Source organism: Cervus elaphus, chromosome 33 (assembly GCF_910594005.1).
Source record: "Cervus elaphus chromosome 33, mCerEla1.1, whole genome shotgun sequence".
NCBI lineage: Eukaryota > Metazoa > Chordata > Mammalia > Artiodactyla > Cervidae > Cervus > Cervus elaphus.
The window spans coordinates 47,035,002-47,056,284 of NC_057847.1; the positions used below are offsets into that span (position 1 = coordinate 47,035,002).

The 21,283-nt window shown below is 38.5% G+C and overlaps 1 protein-coding gene across 2 annotated transcripts; it reads left to right on the forward strand.

Moving 5' to 3' along the window:
* Window positions 1-1,153: 1,153 nt before the first annotated feature.
* On the forward strand, window positions 1,154-20,561 carry NMI (N-myc and STAT interactor). Of its 2 annotated transcripts, XM_043894634.1 has the most exons (9): window positions 1,154-1,305; window positions 1,458-1,603; window positions 9,519-9,608; window positions 10,366-10,461; window positions 12,961-13,123; window positions 16,301-16,407; window positions 16,492-16,678; window positions 19,264-19,370; window positions 20,155-20,561. In XM_043894634.1, exons 3-9 carry the CDS (start codon window positions 9,525-9,527, stop codon window positions 20,338-20,340), a joined length of 930 nt encoding a protein of 309 aa, XP_043750569.1. In that variant the 5' UTR covers window positions 1,154-1,305; window positions 1,458-1,603; window positions 9,519-9,524; the 3' UTR covers window positions 20,341-20,561. The 2 variants fall into 2 exon arrangements, with proteins under 2 accessions (XP_043750569.1, XP_043750568.1); XM_043894633.1 differs by lacking the exon at window positions 1,154-1,305 and having other exon boundaries at window positions 1,316-1,603.
* The last annotated feature ends 722 nt before the right edge of the window (window positions 20,562-21,283 follow it).

Below are 21,283 nucleotides of genomic sequence, written 5' to 3' on the forward strand. Positions count from 1 at the left end.
GTTGGCAAATCAGAAAAGGTTTATAAAATGCTTAGGTGTTTTCAGTAGATCTTCGCAATTATGACTATTAACAATAATATATCTGGGATCTGACTATTTATCTTCAGAACCTCAGTGCTTTGCAGAGTCCTGAATCTGAAGCTGAGTTGAGTTCAGACTGTTACACATGGCTCAGCTTCAGCGTGTGGGTGGCCCAATGGCTTCCCTCCTATCTGTATCCTTTGTCCTTTAACAATATTGGAGTCAATCTTAGATGAGTCCCATTGTGGTCATGGTCCTGTTGCTTAGTAACTTCTTATAAAAAACAAAAATAAGATAAAAGAAGAAATGAGGTTTGAATTGAATAATTTCTAGAGTTCATGTTCTTTAAAATTTTAAGGGATGGAATTTTCCTGGTGGTTCAGGGGTTAGGTCTCGGTGCTTTCACTGCTGTGGTCCCATGTTCAATTCCTGGTCAGGGAACTAATATCCCACAAGCTTCACGGTGCAGCCAAAAATAAAATAAAAAAATAAAATTCTAAGGGAGACCAGAAGTAATTCTCAAGCTGTATCAGGTAGCGTTTTGTTGCTCTTTTGACTGGGTTGATGAGCACAAGTGTCTACACACCACTTTATTTTTTTCAGTTAGGAAGTCCAACGTAAACTAGATTGCCATCAATATTCTTGATATAAAGGAATTGATTTTGGTTAATCTTTTATCAGATTACATGTCAGTTTTACATATGACTATACAGCACTATTAACTAGAATTTCTATCTGGAAGTCATTTTCACGCATCTGCTCCCTGACCTATTTACAGTAAGTGCAGCTGTGGGGTGGTTCTCTAGGCAGGATTCAGAAACACTGCCGTTTTTGAAATAAACCAGATGTTTTCCGTTTCAAAGAAAAAGATCACACCTAGTGAAGTGTTTGTTTACAAGCTTCACAATAATACCAAAGATTATAAGAAAAGTTTCAAGGGACATGGATCACAGAAATCAGTTGAACACCACACTTTTCCAATTTCCTGCGAAGTCACAAAAGGAACACACAAAAGTAGACCTTGGCTGGCTGCGAGGATTTGTAGGTTAAGGTTATAGTGACAAGATTACAGTGAGAGTTAGTCTGAAGAGAGACTGCCACTTGGCTTTATTTGGTTTCTGTCCATTTTTCCAAAAGCACGTCCTGTGATACACATCCGAAGGAGTGGTTTTTAAAACATGTCCTAAAACGAGTGTTTATGAAGACTTCAGGAATACTTTGGGAGTAGATTTCCTCCAAACAAAAACGAAACCAACACATTTTAAAAACCGAAAGTGAAAATAGGTATAACTTGTTAGTGAATAATCATTGGAGAACCGGGTTTGGTATTCGACCAGTGACTAGACTGAAAGAAAATCATCATTTGGTAGTTTTCTTCTTTTTTTCTTTCTTTCTTTTTTTTTTTAAAGGAAGCAAACTGTTCTATTTTCTTAAAGGAAGCAAATGGGCGAGCCATTTGGAAAAGGCTGAAGGCGCTTCCGGACAAGGGAGCCCCAGCCAGGCCCCGAGGGTTCCAGCGACTACCCGCGCCGCCGGCGAGGTTTCCGGGAACCTGGGCGCGGCGCTCGGCCAGGCGAGGCGGGTGAGTGGGCGACCCCTTCCCTCGCTGCCATTCCCGCTTCTAGTGGGCCGGGGCTGGAGAGGCCGTGAGTGGCGACAAGACGGGCTCCGCGGGGCCGGGGACCTCCGGGGTGGGGGGGGGGTGAGGGTTGGTGGGAACGCCTGGCGGAGAGTGGGGGGTCGTTGGCTCTGCGCCCGCACCCCCTGCGCCGCCCTCCTGCGCTGCCCGCTGCGGAGGTCGTGGGGACCACCTAGCCGCCGAGGGGACCACCTAGCCGCCGAAGGGGCGCGCCTGCCCGCGTCCCACGGGCCCTTCTGCCTGCAGTCCTGGCCTCTGACCCCGTCTCCTTTGCTTTGCTTCATTTAGGAAATTGAAACTTAAAATGGTTTGTGTTTCCCCACTGTTTCTGTAGTCTCTCTGGAGAAAGTTCTTAGGAAAACGGATTCCTTAAAGAGATTTAGTCTCTTGGCAGGTGCAGGGTTTGGCAGTCCTGCCTGATTTTTCAGAACATACAGGGATTTTATTTAAAGAGACATCCAAAAACAGAATGTGATGTTTCCCTATCTATACGACACGCATAAGTTAAAAAACAAGAAGCAATCGTGTCTGTCCGCCTCCACCTCCTTTTTTCCTTTCTTTGCCTCATTTCCTTTGTTTTTGCTGCCAGGCATGCCTATGGGGAGATTTGCCTCTATCAGTCCTGGCACCACAGTGAATATGTTAGGGAAATAGGTTCTGAACAGGTGGAGGTGATTTGTACCGTTTTTTTTTTTTTTTTAATTTGCTGCCATAATAAATTACCATGGACTCGGTAAAACCTTAAAAGCTACAAAATATCTTAAAATTATATATGGAGGATTTCCCTGGCCGTCCAGTGGTTAGACTTTCTGTTTCCATTGCAGAGGCCGTGGGTTTGATCCCTGGTGGAGGAACTAAGGTCCTACATGCCCTGCAACCTGGCCAAATTACCAAAAAAAAAAAAAAAAAAAAAATTCAGTATAAGTCTGGTGCGCGTCACTAGGTTAAAATCGAGGTGTCAGCTGCTCTGCCCGCCTTTCTGGAGGCTAATGGTGTGAACCTGTTTTCTCGTTTTTTCTGCTTCTATAGATTGCTCATCTCCTTTGGCTCAGCGGTGCCCTTTCTCCATCCTCAAAACCAGCAGCATTACATCTCTCTGAATGTTCTTCCCGTGTCACGTCTCACTCTGATTCTGCTCTTCTGCCTTCCTCTTTCACTTTGAAGAAGGACCCTGATGATTACATTGTTCCCCACCAATAATCCAGGAAGAGCTTTATATTTTAAAGTCAGCAGTAAATTAGCACCCTTAATTCAGTCCATAACCTTAGTTCTCCTTTGCAGCATAATCTAACATTTTCACAGATTATGGGGGTTAGGATGTGGACCTCTTTAAAAGGGCCATTATTCTGCCTACCTTTTGAGTGCATAAAAAGAAAGCAATTACTATACATCCCATTCATCAAGAAGGGAAAGTATCTAGATACTAGATATGCTGTAACAAGTTCTGGGAATATTATGTAGTAGACCATTTATATGGGTTAAATGTATTATTGAGAGCTTTTATTACAAGCATTTAAGAGTAAACTTTAAAAAGCAGTTAAAGAATGTTGCAGTTTCTGCTTCCTGGAAATGTAATGAGAACATTATCGCATGCCCTAGGTGTCCAGAGCTAAACAAATACCTGAGTCAAGATACCAGGCAGTCCTGTAAACGTTAAGTGTTTTCCATTTGTGAACTGGTGCTCTGAATGGATACAAGGAAGAGGGAATGTAGTCCTTGGCCTCAAGGTCATGACCATGTTGTCATGGAAAATGACATAAGTAACCAAATAAAGCTCCCCAAAGAGGTATTGGGGAAGAAGCAACATCGTTTGGGGGAATCAGAAAGACTTCAGGAACTTGGGGGAGGGGGCTCGGAATTTGGGATGGACACTGAAGAACAGTAGGATTTCATTAAGTGGAAATTAAGGTTGGCAGGGGAGGGAGGTTGTGACATTGAGGGACAGGAGGGAGAAGAGAAACCCTTAGAGTGTTCAGTATGGTTAAGGAACTTGGTCCAGGAGATGTCTAAACAAGACTAGGTGGGGTTAAATTGTGTAAGATCTGGGATGAATACCCTTGTAAAGACTCTGCAGTTGTGGATGCAATAAGAACTACTAATATGTATCTTAAAAATTTTTTTAAACCCTTTCAAGCTTACAGAAAAGTTACAAGTAACAACTTTTCTTTTTCCTGAGTTATTTGAATGTAGGTAACATGACCCATTAATCTGGAAGTCTTGAGTATTTATTTCCTGTAAAAAAAAAAAAAGGTGTTCTTTACATAACTACGATACAGCAATCAAGATCAGAAAATTAATATTGGTGCATTAATGCCATCTAATCCTTCGATCTAATTTGAATTTTGCCCATTGTCCCTATTATATAGTGTATAGCACAAAGATCCTGTATAACAAACAGAGTTAAGAATTATGCATGGTGTTTAGTTACGATGTATCTTTAGCCTCCTGTCTGGGACAGTTTCTCAGTCTTTTCTTGGCTTTCATGTGCTTACCACTTTTGAAGAGAACAGGCCAGTGTGTCTCCTGTTTCCTCATTCTTAGATTCAGTTTATGCATCTTTGGCAGGAATATCACAGAAGTCTTGCTGTGTTCTTGGTGGGCCTATCATATGTCAGATAATTTTGATGTATCTCATTATTTACTTTGACTATTTCATTATGGTGGCGTCTGCCTGGCTTCTTCACTAAAATTTGCTCTTTTCCCCTTTGAAATTAATAAGTGTTTTTGGGGGAAGTATTTCTTTTGTTTGTTTTTGTTTTTCTTCATAGTGACCCCAAACTGGAAACAACCAAATACCCACCAACAGGAGGATGGATGAACCAAGTGTGAACTATCTATGTAGGGAATACTACACAGCAGTAAAAAGGAATAAGCTACTAATACATGCAATAATGTGAACAAATCTCCAAAACTCTAGTACATATAAAAGGATACATGCTACATTATTCTACTTATGTGAAGTTCAAGAACAGGTTGCTCAGTGTAAGGAAACTTTAACACAATTTAAAAATATCATTTCTTGAGTACAAACTATGTCCCTAGCATTCTTTTGGTATTGTTCCAGTATAGTTCTGGATGAAGTAGGGCATACTTTCGAGAACAAAACAAAAATCACTGCCCTTGTGGTGCTTATATTCTTGAAGATCAGCTTGACATGTTCAATGCAAAAGGGCAAGCTGATAGTTATGCCTACTGAAGTTGTTGATCTCCTTCAGGGGTGGTCAATGCCAGGACTGGTGAGTACTCAAAACAACTAAGTGATTGAGATTGCCCTGGAATTTGGTTAGCAGTACTTATGGGTAAGTATTTTAAGCTACTTAAATGGTCCTTTTGTCACGAAAATATCAATTTATCTATCTGCTTTAGTACTAAATGGATTTAATTATTACTGTCATTATTTATTTCTCTGCTTAATCGATTCCCAAATTTTTCCAGTAAGAACCCCCTCAAGCTGGACTCTGTTCTTGTGACATATTCTCATCATTCTTTGAGCACTTCTTGCTTTCTGGCATCATAAGACACTTGTCTTCTACTTTTCCTGTCCCAGTTCTAGAAGCAGCCATTTCTCTGAATAGCCTTGGTTCCTGGTAGCTGAGAATGGTATTAGAAACCAAATTCTGGATGCTAAATGTGTTCATTGCTATTGTCTTTGTTTCCAGGCCCTTTTAGCAGACAGAACTGGGAAATATCATACATATGCACACTTATACCTATATTTAAATTTCTGTACTTTCCTGTCAATCCATCAGAAATCATGAGATTATACTGATATCTCTAGTTCCATTTCATAGCATTAATTCTATTTTTTTCCCTTTCCATATTTACAGTCACCTTCTCTGACAATGAAGAACCTGGCTCCTGTTGTCCTCCACATATTTACTTACTTGATAAATCGTGTTTATGTACCTTTGGCCACTGGGAGCTCTGTGCTCATCTTGTGTATTCCTGCCCTTTTGAGGGCTCGTTTTTGCTCAAAGGAGATCCTTTCATTGGAAAATAGATTAGAAGTCAAGATCTAGGTGCTTCATGACCGCTGCTGCTTCTTTTTCTTTTCTGATGTTACTGAAAAATAATTGACATACACCACTGTATAAGTTTATATCATGATGGCTTGACTTGCACATATTATGAAATGATTACCATATTAGGTTCAGCTAACATCCATCTTGTAATATAGATACAATAAGAAGAAAAGACAGAAAAAAAATTCTCCTTGTGATAAGAACTCAGGATTTACTCTCTTAACAACTTCCTTTTGTATCATAGCAGTGTTAGCTACAGTCATCATGATGTATATTATATACCTATTACTTGTTTATCTTATAACTGGAAGTTTGTAGCTTTTGACCACTTTCCTCCAAATCACGCTCCACCTCTGGTAAGCACAAATCTGATCTTTTTCTTCTATGAGTTTTATTTGGTTTCTTTTTTTTTTTTAGACTATATGTGAGATCATACAATATTTGTCTTTTTTTTTTTTTAATATTTGTCTTTTTCTATCTGACTTGACATCATGCCTTCAAGGTCCATCAATGTTGTTGCAAATGGTAGAATTTCCTCATTTTTTTATGGCTGAATGATATCACAATGTATATAATCACTATACACACACATACCACAATTTGTTTATCTATTCATTCATCCACTGATGGACACGTAGGTTATTTCCATGTCTTGGCTATTGTAAATAATGCTGCAATGAACACAGGATATAGAAATCTTTTCAAGTTAGGATTTTTTTTTCCTTTAGATATATTTCCAGAAGTGAAGCTGTGAAGTTACAGGACCATATTAAACTAAACAGTTTGTGCAGCAAAAGAAACCATAAATAAAGTAAAAAGACAGCCTATGGAATGGAAAAAAATATTTCCAAATCATATATCTGATGTATGTGAATGTACAGTGCTTAGTCATGTCAGACTGTTTGCCACCCTTTGGACTGTAGCCCGCCAGGCTCCTCGGTGCATGGGATTTTTCAGACAGGAAAATCCAGTCCATTGGAGTGGGCTGCCATTTCCTTCTCCAAGAGATCTTCTCGATCAGGGATCAAAACCGTGTCTCCTGTGTCTCCACATTGCAGGTAGATTCTTTACCCGCTGAGCCACAGGGGAAGCCTCATTATATCTGATAAAGAGTTAATATCCAAAATATATAAAGAACTCATGAAACTCAATACCAAAATATCAAATAACTCAACTAAAAACTGGGCAAAAGGACTTAAAAAGACATTTCTCCAAAGAAGATATATGAAAGATCGATGGGAACATGAAAAGATGCTCAACATCACTAATCACTAGTAAAATGTAAATTGAAATCCCAGTGAGATAACGCCTTACATCTATTGAAATGGCCATCATAAAAAAGACAAAAGTTGACAAATGCTGTGAGGATGTGGAGAAAAGGGAACCCTTGGGCACTCTTGGTGTGAATGTAAATTGGTGCATTCACTATGGAAAACAGTTATGGAGAATCCTCAAAAAATTGAAAGTAGAATTACCATATGACCCATTTTTTGGACACTGCTTGGGGTCACACTGAGTAAACTAAGCCATAATTAATCTTTTGCTAATCTTCTATTGTATTTTTAAAGAGCAATACCTTTCTTTTCTATAGGGATAGTGAGAATTTAATCAGTTGAAATCTTGGAAGATTGTGTTAAGACACATTATTAATATGCTTCTAAAACAGTAAAAATAGTTCTGATATTCCTTGTGTCATATTTGACCTAGGACTTCTTCATTTCGGTAAATTCATATGCAGGCAAGAGTTCTTACTCTTTTGATGCCAGTCTGATAAAGTCTATGAGCTTTTCTGAAAAAATTTTTGAAGTCGTTTAAAACAAAATATAGAGAATTATAAAGGAAACAAATTATATTGAAATATGATTATCAGTGTTATTTAAAAAGCAAATTTTTAATTTAGTGATGTATACCAGTATACTGATACCTTCCCAGGTGGCGCTAGTGGTAAAGAACCCGCCTGCCAATGCAGGAGACCCAGTAGGCTGGGGTTTGATCCCTAGGTCAGGAAGATCTCCTGGAGAAGGGCATGGCAACCCACTCCAGTATTCTTGCCTAGAGAACCCCATGGACAGAGGAGCCTGGTGGGCTACAGTTCATGGGGTCGCAGAGTCGGACACGACTGAGCGACTAACACTCTACTTCACTTTCCACTTTACCAGTATACTACAGTTTATTATAAGACTGTATTATTATGGTCATGAGTTTAATAGCTGTCATAATTTTGAAGCAGAGTTAAGCACAAGCAATGTTTCAGGCTATCTGGGAGAGTTAAAATATTTTATGAAACTATCTGCCATCCTGGAGATATTTTAAAAAATAGTTAATTACTTAATTTCTGGCTGCGCTGGGTCTTCGTTGCTGAGGGCTTTGCTCTAGGTGTGGTGAGGGAGGGCTACTCTCTAGTTGCAGTGTTTGGGCTTCTCACTGTGCTGGGTTCTCTTGTTGCAGAGCATGGATTCTAGGGCACAAGGGCTTCAGTCCTTGAGGCATATATGCCCTGGTGACTTTTGTTACAGGTGCTACAAATACCATGTGACTTCTTGCCTATATTCATATTTGAAGAGAATGCCATTTGCATCAGAGATTGTTAGAAATAAATATGAATTTTTTTCTTCATGTTCAAGTGTATGAACTCAGGGGAAGTTTTGTGAAAACCTCTGTTATCATAGAGGAAAGGTGTTTGGAGATATTTTCACTCCATTACATTCTTGGAGTATAATAAGGAGAATTAAATATTTAAATTAAAGCCTTTGGAAAAAGTCTAGAGGACTGAAATAATAGTCTTTTAAAATGGAGCATCATATCATGATTGAGTTGAGAACTACAAAGGAATGTTAATACCTATTATGTTCTATTATGGTATTAAAATGCAAGGAATTTTTAGAATCTTTTAAATATTTATAGATGTGAAAGTTATTTGAAATACAGAATTTGTTTGAATATAATTCACATGATAATAAAGACTTTGGTGGTAGGGGAAAAGATATAGCAAAGAAGAGATGTTTTATCCATAAAAGGGTAAAAGATATTTTTTCCTCTTTGTGTGTATGTATCTTTGAAGTATTTATTTATTTATTTTAATTTACTTATTTTAATTGGAGGCTAATTACTTTACAATATTGTGGTGGTTTTTGCCATACATTGACATGAATCAGCCATGGGTGTACATGTGTTCCCCATCCTGAACCCGCCACCCACCTCCCTCCCCATCCCATCCCTCAGGGTCATCCCAGTGCACCAACCTGAGCACCCTGTCTCATGCATCAAACCTGGACTGGCGATCTATTTCACATATGATAATATACATGTTTCAATGCTATTCTCTCAAATCATCCCACCCTCGCCTTCTCCCACAGAGTGCAAAAGTCTGTTCTTTACATCTGTGTCTCTTTTGCTGTCTCACTTATAGGGTCATTGTTGCCATCTTTCTAAATTCCACATATATGCATTAATGTACTGTATTGATGTTTTTCTTTCTGACTTACTTCACTGTATAATAGGCTCCAGTTTCATCCACTTCATTAGAACTGATTAAAATGCATTCTTTTCAATAGCTGGGTAATATTCCGTTGTGTATATGTACCACAGCTTTCTTATCCATTCATCTGCTGAGGGACATCTAGGTTGCTTCCAGGTCCTGGCTGTTGTAAAAAGTGCTGTGATGAACATTGGGGTACACGTATCTCTTTCAATTCTGGTTTCCTCAGTGTGTATGCCCAGCAGTGGGATTGCTGGGTCATATGGCAGTTCTATTTCCAGTTCTTTAAGGAATCTCCACACTGTTCTCCATAGTGGCTGTACTAGTTTGTGAATTATTTATTTTTTATAATAATTAGGGAGTCATGGCAGCTGATGAAGATAACAAAGAACAAGTTCTTAAGGAATGTGAGCAAACTGAAGAAGTTATGAAAGATATACAAAACCAGGTAAAAAGGAAAAATTACTGAGTACTATTAAAAATTGACTTACATCTATTGGTTTTGCAGTGAGGCATGTTTCATATGTCTTTGTCCAGCATTAACTTGAATTTGGAAGAATATTAGGGTTTTCAGTTGTTGTTTTTTTTTTACTTCTAGTGTTCAAGACTGACAAGAAGAATCACATTTCTATTCTTTCTCTTATGTAACTCACATTAACTGCTTTTTCACTTCCTCTCATTTCTTTGACTTGCACCTAGAAGTTAAGAGTTTTGTTAACAATTATATGATCAGACCCAAGATGGAATGGAGGCTATGCTGTAAACTACCTGAGCCATACTGTGGAAAAAAAAAATCTTTAATTGCCCCAGACTAACATATGTCCACAATTATGGTGCAATTTAAAATTCATATTGGAGTCACAAATAGCTAGGAACAAGTTGGTAGAGCACTGAACTAGGCTTCAGAAGACATGGGTCTCAGTCCTTGCTCTACTATAAACATTTCTGTGACTTTGATCTAGCATGAAAGGTGGTTTCCTTGTTTGTATGATAGAGATAATAATCCTTGGCAGTGGTAGGAAAATCAACAGATAATGCTGTATAACGTTGTACAAATGTTTATTCATGTGATCATATTTATTCTGAGACTATCTAATGTCTTTCTTTGCCTTGTTCAGAGAGAGAAATTTTGCTTCTTTAACTCATTTGGAAAAATGAGGTTGGGGCTCTTTAAATTTGGACTGTTATTTTATTTTATTTTTTAGAAATTAATTAGTGAAATTACAAAGAAAAATATTCAGTTAAAGGAGGAGATCCAAACACTTGAAGCTGAGTTACAGGAGACCACCAGGACCTCCCAGGTACCCCTTTAATTATTTTTGTATCTCATTTTTAACAGATGCTATTTTTTTTTTTTTCAGAAAAAGAAATTTAATGATACAGAAGTCATTTCTAAGACATTATGATCATTCATGTCACCACTGTTTGCAATAGTCCCAAACTGAAAACAACTCAACTCTCCCTCTATAGTAGAATGAATTTATAAATTGGGGTGTATTCACATAATGGAATACTACACAGCAATGAAAATGAGCAGGCAATAACTATATGCAATAATATGGATGAATTTCATAGACACAGTGTTGAACCAAAAAAGGAAAAAGAGGGCATACTATATGCTTTGATTTAAGTAGATCACAAAAGCACAGTGTTAGAAGTTAGTATGGTGCTTACTATTAGAGGCAGGTAGAAACTGGAAGGGAACCCCAGAGGGCTTCTGAGTTGTTGGTCTTGTTCTGATGATTGACCTGGGTGCTGGTCACAGGTGCATGATCCCTCCATAAAACTTCATCTTGCTATATATTTATGCTGGGATTCCCTGGTGGCTCAGATGGTAAAGAGTCTGCCCGCAATGCCGGAGACCTGAGTTCAATCCCTGGGTCCACAAGATCCTCTGGAGAAGGACATGGTAACCTACTCCAGTATTCTTGCCTGGAGAATCCCATGGATGGAGGAGCCTGGCAGGCTATAGCCCATAGGGTCGCGAAGAGTCGGACATGACGGAACGACTTCACACACTCACTCACTCACACGTTTATGCTAATGCATGTTTTAATACTCATGTACACATTAATGCAACACACACAGCCCCCAGTGATGGTCATTATCAGTCACTTTTGGATCAAATTTTTGGTCTTCTCGCTGAGTTCTTTCATTGCTCTCCTCATCCAAGTAATAATTTAAGTGAGTTTCACGGTTTTAAAAAAAAATTGCAAGAGTATCTTTACCATTTAAATTCTTTCTTAATTTTTCCTTTGTTTGAATTAGACAGCTCTCACTCTTTTTTCTTCATCAAAACCCAGATTGTTAAAATACTTACTTTAAAGCATTATCGCTTTTTATTTCTGAAGTTGGGGGTAGAATGTTAAATATCAAAAGTGAAGCTTCTTGTGTTTGTGAGGTTTAGAGAAGTCTCTGTTAAGATCCTGCATAATTTTTAGACCGGAGCTAGAATCACTTAATCCTACAACCCAAAGGGCCTTGGGAACCCAGCCAGCTCAGTTGATCCACTTCAGAGAGGACTGAAAACTGGGGTCTAGGGACCATGAGTGCATTGCTCCCTGCCATGGTGCTCTCAGGACTAGAAACAGGCAGTCTCACTCTCACTGGGGAAAGCTCTTGACACTTCTGGACATACTGGATGTTTCTCTGTTATTGGGAAATACTGCCTTTTCACACTGCAGATTGTTTTGAAATCAGACTTATCGTAGTCAGAAATTCTACCAAAGTGACATGTCAGATTATAGAATAAATGTCAGATTAGACCAAATGACTCATTGGCTCTTTCTAATCTCTTCATGATAACACTTCTTCTTGCAACATGTAAAATAACCATAAGAAATAGAAATGAAAACACCTGACTCATTTGTGCATTTATGTGTGATTGTACTGTCTGTTCAGGGCTTCCCTGGCAGCTCAGTAGTAAAGAGTCTGCCTACCAATGCAGGAGATATGGATTTGGTCCCTGGATCAGGAAGATCCCCTGGAGAAGGAAATGGCAACCTACTCCAGTATTCTTGCTTGGGAAATCCCATGGACAGAGGAGTCTGGTGGGCTGTAGTCCAAGGGGTTGCAAAAAAAGTCAGACATGACTTAGAGACTAAACAACAAAAACCTGTTCATCCTAGTGATTTTCAGCACCTAAGTATAACCACTTAACTTTATCCTTCAGACTTCTTTTTTTTTACAAATCTTGCTAGTGGTATCCCTTCACGTTTTTATAAACCTAAGTTTTGGGAATGGTTAAAAAGTTGATGGACAGGTATTGAGGAAGGGGGAATTGAAATTTGATAAATTTTAAGTCACTGAACTGAATTTAGGAGTTTCTCTTTGGATGACATTACCTGAGTTTGCTGTCAAAATAACTTCAGTATGCACCACATCTATTTCATACCTCTTTGCAATGAGACCAAAGATACTGTGCAATGATTCCTTTGTGAAACAGCCTATTATTGGCATAGTTGTTTAGAAGATACTTTTCTGCAGAAATGATTTAGGCTTAAGAACCAAATAACACACAATATTGACCAATTTAAACATTGACTAGAAAAAGTGAGAGACTATATACTTAAAATTTCATCTGTGAAATAATATTAAAGGATCAGCATTTGACTAGATTACTGAGTACTTTTCTGGGAAGAAGCAATTACTAGTGATATTAAATAAGACCACACTCAGTATTCTGTGGGGTTCTGAAGTCAGTAGAGAATGAATTACTGGATGATCAGATCACATTATCATTGGAATGACTTAAGTTACTTCTTGTGTTGGTTTTAATCAAATCTTTCTGTTTGAATTAGATTAATGAGGATATTCCTGAAACAAAGATAAAGTTCACATCCGTGGAGAATCCTGAGAGTGACAGCGAGTTTTCAAATATCTCCTATTCATGTCAAGTGAGCTCAAAAGTCCCTTATGAGCTGCAAAAAGGACAAGCACTTATTACCTTTGAAAAAGAAGAAGGTATGACTAATGTTCAAAAACTCGACCATGTTACCTTTAGAAAGCACTGGGACTTCCAAAGAGTTTTTGTAGATATTTGGCCATTGCTTTACAATTTATATATATATATCATTTCATCTCATCCTCATAGGGGTGCCCCAAGGTACATATGATTATCCCTGTTTTACAGACCAGAAAACAAGATTCTGAAATGTTGAGTGGTTCGAACATGATCACTAGCATAGAATGTGTGTGCTCTAGAAATCAAACCCGTGTTGTGATGTCCAATACCAGCGTTTTTATACTACTCCTGATACCTGCAAATGATAATACTAGTAATAATGTTTCAAGGTAGCAAAGCAGAGAGTTCTGACAGACATGATCTCATTTTATACTCACATGACTCTGTAAAAGTATTAAGATAGAGATACTATTTACATCAAGAAACCAGATTCTCAGATGTTTAAGTGATTTACCTAAGTGCACAAGGCATGAGAATGAAAAGTGCTCTGGAGTCAAAGATTTGGAGTGGGACCTGATGTTTACCATGGTGTGGAACCCTCTTGAGAGCTGCGGACACCTTAATGAGGAGAATCTGGCTTTGAATGCCAGCTTTGCCTCTTTTTTTTTTTTTAATCAAACCAAAACAGCACTTTATTTATTTATTGACCGTGTCGGGTCTTAGTTGCATCACTTGGGATCTTTGTTGTGGTCTGTAGGCTTAGTTGCCCCGCGGCACGTGGGATCTTAGTTCCCCAACAGGGAGTCCAACGCATGTCCCCTGCATTGGAAGGCAGATTCTTAACCACTGGACCACCAGAGAAGTCCCAATATTTTTATTTATTTGTTTGACTGCACCAGGTCTTAGTTGTGGCATATGGGATCTAGTTTCCTGACCAGAACCGACCCTGGGCTCCCTGCATTGGGAACAAAGAGGTGTAGCCACTGGACCGCCAGGGAAGTCCCCAGCTTTGCCTCTTTACAGAAGTGTAGTTTGGGTTGGGTTCTTTATAAATCTCAAGTTTTTATGGCAGGCTTTGTGACAGTGCCTACCTCATGGGTTTGCTTTGAATATCAAATGAGAAGTGTTGAAAAAATATTTAGCACAGTATCTGATACATAATAAACACTTAATAAATGTTAGTTGTCATTATTGCTCCATATTAAGAAATTTTTCAGCCAAGGAAACAAAAGCTTACTTGCACAAGGTCCATACGGGTGATAAACTGCTGAGCTGAGAACCAAACCCCGAGTACCCTTGTACTTTCTGCTGGACCATTATTCCTCTGAGCAGGCCACCATCTGGGCCTCTGTTCTCATATTTGCCAAGTGATGAGTGGGATCAGATAGTCTTCACAGGCCCTTCCAGTGCTCAGGTACTGGGAGTCCAGGATTATAACTCATGTCTCCTGATGCCTGGTTAGTTACTGTAGCCCGAAAATAAATAGAAAGGCATTCTGGCAGGTCACTATATGCACACACTTTGTCTGCCCTGGCTCCACCCCTGTAGCTGTGGATGGAGGGTGAGGTCAAGAGCCCTGTTGGCCGTTGGCAGTGGTCACTGGGATATAACTGAAAGATGGAAGTGAGGATTTGGGAAGTTGGGATCCCACATAGAAATTACCTGGGGATGCTGAGAATAAGATTCTCTTCAGAGATAGCTCCCACCCTTGGCATGAATCTGACGTCCTGCTCCTCTGGGACAACTTTGGGTTCCTACACAAATCAGTGGGAGTTGGCTTTTGACAGTCAGAGTCACAAGGGTTGAAACACAGTAGTGCCTCTCAACTGCGTCAGATCACCAGATGTTGGAGGTTTGGGGGGCCAGGGAGAGGGGGGATTGGGAGGGAAAGGTCATCATCTAAGTATTACTTATAGTTGGCATCCTCTGTTATTGTTGCCGGTTGTCATTAACAACAACAAAAACGCTATAATTCAAGTTATAGAGTCATATCATGGTACGAGGCATCTGAATTCCCACTGACAACGCCCTGTTTTCTAGCCCTGTTTCTCTCTTTCTCTGGCTGTGGTGTGCTGTCTGGTTGTCATAAACACATGTGAAGTTTATAAGCCCAGGATTGGGCATCTTTTGTCTTCATGACATATTAGAATAAACAGCTCCAATATCAATGAGTAAAGTGTTTTAAACTCTTATGTCACACAGTTATAAAAAACACATACCCACATGCATTTTAAACTGACATATAGTTGCTGTTGGATTTCTAATGATTTTTGGAAAAATTATATTACTGAGCCTCTCCTATTTGCATGGATAAATTAGATTTGATAGTTTTGTGGTCAGTTTTATCAAGGCTGTTGACTTTTTAATGAATGATCTCAAGAGTGTTTTAGTGAAAGTAGAATTCTTTGTTAAACATGACCCGCCTTCCAAAAAAAAATGAAGATTCACTCTTTGGTATTTAAGTCTATGTGGTCTTTAATATGTATTCTTTGGGAAAGACAGAGATAAGAACAAATATTTGTTTTTATGGTGCTTGTAACATATTAAGTAGAAGTGAGAAATGATAAATAAGATTAATTGTCAGAATGACACTGACCTACAAAAGTCTTCCCAGCTTACTCAACCTGGAAGAAATTTCTGGCTGTGCTTTAATGTACTGAGGGAATTCTCTGATGACTCTGTCAACAGTGGAAAGGAAGGGTGTTAACTGTACTGAATTTCTAAATGATCATCAAGCTTATCTCTTAAGAGATGAATCTAGAACTCAAGAATTTCTACATTGTAATTTTTTGCAGATGTATTTTGACATTAATATATCCTAGTATGGTGGCAACACCATTATCATGTAGAAATCCTAAGAAAAATGTAAAAATAAGATCCCTGAAAATTTGGGGACTTCCCTGGTGGTCCTGTGGTTGAGAACCTGCCTGCCAATGCAGGGGATGCAGCTTTGGTCCCTAGTTTGGAAATTAAGACCCCACATGCCATGGGGCAACCAAGTCAGTAGCACCACAGCTACCGAGCCCACACTCTAGAGCCAATGTACCATGACTAGACAGTAAGCCCCACTCACCGCAACTCAGCATCACCAAAAATAAATAAACAACACCAAAAAATTTTTTTAAATAAAAAAATTAAAGAAAAGTTAAACTATCCAGGCTTATTTTTTTGTTAAGCCAGATGTGTAAAAATGTATTGAAATATTGGAGATTAATACTTCCCAAATTATTTTTCAGTTGCCCAAAATGTGATCAGAATGGAACGCCATCATGTGCAGGTACAGAGTGAAAATGTGACGCTGATGGCCAACCCAGTTCCGTTAAATTCAGGAGTCAAATTCCAGGTAACACGGTGATCAAAGCTTTTTAGAATGCTATTAAGCACAGACACTTCTCATCCATATTCTGAACATGAAACAATTTCCCAGGTTCACGTAGCAGTGTCTAATATGAAAATCAACGTTACTGACATTCCTGATGAACTGCCAGAAAGTCAGATGAGAGACAAGCTAGAATTGAGTTTCTCTAAGTCTCGCAACGGAGGCGGAGAAGTGGAGTACGTGGAGTATGACAAGCAGACCCGGAGCGCCCTCATCACCTTTGTGGAAAGTGGAGGTATTCCGGCACTCAGAGAGTTAAACAGTACTCTAGTGTTTAAATTATGCTTTGCCAGGTCTAAAAATATTTCTTTTTCTGCTTCTTTTATTTGGAATTTATTAGGTAGCATAATAACAGGGATTTTTTAACCTTATAAAATGGTAGTGTCCTGAAAATAATTTTCCTGAATACTATTAAGAATAAGATTAGAAATAACACGTCCCTCTGTGTTAGTGCCTTCCTATCACCTGCCAGGCATGGAGCCGGGTGTTTTATACATATATCTCCTCTGATCCATAGCACAACTCTGAATGTAGGTTTTATATTCATTTTAATGATGAGGCAGCTAAGACATATGCAAGATAAATAGTTTACCCAAGATCACACAGTGGGTGTGTGGCAGAGAAATTTTGCGACTCCATGGACTGTAGCCCGCCAGGCTCCTCTGTCCACGGAATTCTCTAGTCAAGAATACTGGGGTGGTTAGCCTTTCCCTTCTCCAGGGGATCTTCCTGACCCAGGGATTGAATCCCAGTCTCCTGCATTGCAGGCAGATTCTTTACCAGCTGAGCCACAAGGGAAGCTTGTTTTATATATATATATGTATATATACACTCACATATACAGGGCCACCAGCTAAGCCACAAGGGAAGCTTGTTTTATATATATATATACATATATATATACACACACACACACACATATATAGGGCTTCCCTTGTGACTCAGCTGGTAAAGAATCTGCCTGCAATTCGGGAGACCTGGATTTAATCCCTGGGTCGGGAAGATCCCCTGTAGAAGGAAAAGGGTACCCACTCCAGTATTCTGGCCTGGAGAATTCCATGGACTAAACAGTCCATGGGGTCACAAAGAGTCGGACACGACTGAGCGACTTTCACTTTCACCACTTTCACACATATGTATCTATATGTGTGTATATACATATAAAATTGTCTCTTCCATCTCGCTTTTGACCATTGACAAGGGTCTCTTAGATGGAGGGAATTGTTTCCAGGAAGAAAAAGGGGGAAATGGAGAGAAGAGCTGTTCCCTTTTTCAGTAGAAATGGACTTTTATCAAATCATCTTAGGGAGGTTTACATTATTATGATTAAAAATAAAAGATTCTCCAGCTGCTTCTGTTAATATGTTCAAGTGACTTTCTTTTTTATTAATTTATTTTTAATTGGAGGATAATTGCTTTACAATATCGTGTTGGCTTCTGCCATATAACAGTGTGAATCAGCCATAAGTATACATATGTCCCCTCCCTCTTGAACCTCCCATCAATCCCCGACCCCATCCCCCCGAGGCTGCCACAGAGCACCACGTTGAGCTCCCTGTGTTAACTTCCCACTAGCTATCTATTTTACATATTTCAGTGCTACTGTCTCAGTTCCCCCCACCCTCTCCTTCCCCCACTGTGTCCAAAGTCAAGTAATTGTCAATAAAAAAAGTCTCTTGCTCTGGTTAGTTCTTAGGGCTCCTCCTGGGTTTATTACATATGATAGAAATCCAACCATACAATTAAAAGCCGTTGCCCAATTAGGTTTTTTCATAATAAAAAAAATACATGTTTTTTAAATAAAATTGAAATAAGAGAGAACATTAATTTAATAAAAATTGAGACATTTCCTTAAATTTCCAAACTTCCCTTTGTCCTGTTATGTAGTTATGGTTAGGAGAATATTTTTCAAAATCTTTCTGGAATTGCTAGGTAATATGGTAATTCTATATTTAATGTTTGAGGAACCGCTATACTGCTTTCCACAGTGACTGCACTATTGCATTCCTACCTGCAATATATCAGGGTACCAATTCCTCAATGTTCTCACCAGCAAGGGTCTGCAGTCTTAATCACTGTACCACCTGGCTGATTCAAGGTGGACTGGTGAGAGGAGAAAAGAAGTGATCAGATATTCTTAAGAACTGTTTCTGTTAAACTTTATGCAGTCTTGACACATTAGCTGTTTCCCCTCTAGGAGAAAAATGCTGCTAAAAATAATTCTGATTATTTTTTATGTTGGAGAAAACCGATGAATTTTTTTTATTTGCATTCATGTTTTCTGGATGACATTCAGCACCCCTCCTCCTTTGATTAACATCGTTACAGAGGTTTACTGAATGTCATGTATCAGTTAGAGTAATTTTATATATATCATAGTAATATAGTAATTTTCCCTAAATTTCTCACATAAAGATAGAGAGTATTCTAATTGTATTTTTCACATATACTTCTTGAAAGATTGGGAAATACTGGGTTTTGTTAGGGTGGCTGGGTTACTTTTTGCAGATGGTTACCCCATTTTATGTAGCTCAAGGTGGGTCTATCTGAGGCCTTTGTAGCACACTGTCCATTGACTGACTGATAGTTTAAGATAGATGGAGCTATCTAAGTCTCATTATCATTTGGTCTTATGTTTTTCAAAACTATGTACTGTGAATTGTAAGGGACTTTAGAGTTTCTTAAAAATTAATCACTCAAGTCACTGTTTACTTTGACATTCTATTTGAAGGAAGTTTTACCTTTGGTTAAAAATGTTTATGACAAAGAAGAAAATGTCTATAATAAAGAAGAAAATAATTTTTAAAAATTTATTTCTAGTTGCTGACAGGATTTTGAAAATGAAAGACTATCCTCTTTATATAAATCAAAACTGCCATAGAGTTACAGTTTCTCCATATACAGAAACACACTTGAAAAAGTTTCAGGTAAAGTCATCTGTTTTCTTTCATTTTGGAAGCTAATTGCTTGACTCCCCACCCCCACAGAAATATAAGGTTATGATTCTGTTTTCATTTGAATCTTATTAATGAGGGATATCAAAATAGTTTCTTCATATCTGCTTGGTACAGAATGAATTTTTCTATTTTAAGAATACTTTTTAATGTAAAACTGTATGTTATTTAATTTATTATTCACTTTTTAAAAACCGAAATTACTCAGACTATGGCACAATATTTTTGTATGTGAAGACATAACTACATTTTTCTCATATATCTACTATCATTGGGCATTAAAAATGGTTTTCCCTTCTTCTTTTCTCTGAATTCATTATCTTTACTCCAAACCTGCTGCTTTTTTCTGTTCCTAATAGAAAGGTTATGTTTTCTGTTCCTCAAACGGTCATCATGATCTACCTAGTCTACCATCTTGAAAACTAGAACTCATGCCTAACTCTTGGTTTAGCTTCACTTCCAACATCCATTTAATCACTCACTTTTTTCACTTCCACTTCTCACTACTTCTCTAACTGGTCTCTCTGTCCATAGAGTTGCCTTCTTTTCCTCCACTTGTCACAATTCTGCCAGAGTTATCTTTCTGAAACTCAATGTCTAACTGATATTCCCTTCCTTGAAAAATCTTCCTGAGGCCCCTTGTCTCTCTTAGGATAATGTCCAAAATATTGAGCAGAGCTTACAAATGTAAAGTTTTGCAATTCAAAGTTCTTAGAAAATTGCTATTTATCTTTTATTTTTCTGTTTTCCTCCTTAGGTATTTTCAGGAGTGTCTAAGAGGACAGTGCTTCTGACTGGACTGAAAGACCTTCAGACGACAGATGAAGAAGTTGTAGAGGATTTCATTAGCATTCACTTTCAGCGGGAGAAGAATGGAGGTGGAGAAGTCGAGGTGGTCAAATGTTCCCTCGGGCAACCTCACACAGCATACTTTGAAGAATAGACTGATGGAATCTATGAAAATTAGAGCTCCTGAACCCAACTTCCTGTCAGTGCTTGACAAAAATGAAAGTCCCTTTCCTTAAAAAAAAACGAAAAATGTAATTCTTCAGCGTCCGTTCATTCTTAGATACAAAATATATTTCTGTGTTTTTAAATTCTTTGTTTCCAACTGTGCTGCATGTTTATAAATGCAGTAACTGTATTAAAACAGTTTTGTTCATAGATTTTGTGGCTGGATGCCATGTCTGTTGAAAAGAACCGCAAGTCATCCAGTTGTCCGCCCGCCATGTTGGCTCCTTCTGTCATAGTCTTGTGGGCTCCAGTCTGTATTGGCTGTAGGTCCACCAGCATGCAGACTTGACTCTTAACATTTCCCCAAAGAAATGTTGCGTTTAGCAGTTTGTAACTTCTGTAGACTTTACTGACTTCTCAAGGAACTTCAAGAGCAATACTTTTCCACTTGGCCCAGCATTTCTTCTCACAGACCCAAAGTCTTTCTCAGAGCTGAGTGTGGCCTATCTCTTGAACTTTCACCCAGAATGCCAAGTGTCCCCTGATTCCTTTCAAGACATGCCCCTTCCAAATTGAACTTGTAAATACTGGAATTTTCTTTTACGCTTATAATGTAAGGAGTCAGTTTAACGGATTGAAAACCTTGGAATAAAGAGAGAGGTAAGTGCAAAGCTAGTGACTCATCACACATCTTGGGAGATGCTGGGAATGAATGTCTGCACCATACCTACCGGTGAGGGGCTTAAAATTTAGTTGGAGAGAGACTGAGTTTATTAGCATCATGCTGTTTTTAACTTGCAGAAATTAAATGGAAAAATTCAAGCTTCCTATCAAAGAAGGTAAAATTTGCTTTGATAAAGAATATTTGGACAGTTTTAATCCTAATAAGTTTCATGAAGAGCCAACAGCAGAATTAAATTCATATTAAAATG

What these genes read in the sequence shown, in the direction of transcription:
- NMI (XM_043894634.1), top strand. Translation starts at nt 9,525, where the DNA reads ATGGCAGCTGATGAAGATAACAAAGAACAAGTTCTTAAGGAATGTGAG. An exon ending in AGACCACCAGGACCTCCCAG is followed by an intron (nt 10,462 to 12,960) that starts GTACCCCTTTAA and finishes TGTTTGAATTAG; the next exon opens with ATTAATGAGGATATTCCTGA. An exon ending in TACCTTTGAAAAAGAAGAAG is followed by an intron (nt 13,124 to 16,300) that starts GTATGACTAATG and finishes ATTATTTTTCAG; the next exon opens with TTGCCCAAAATGTGATCAGA.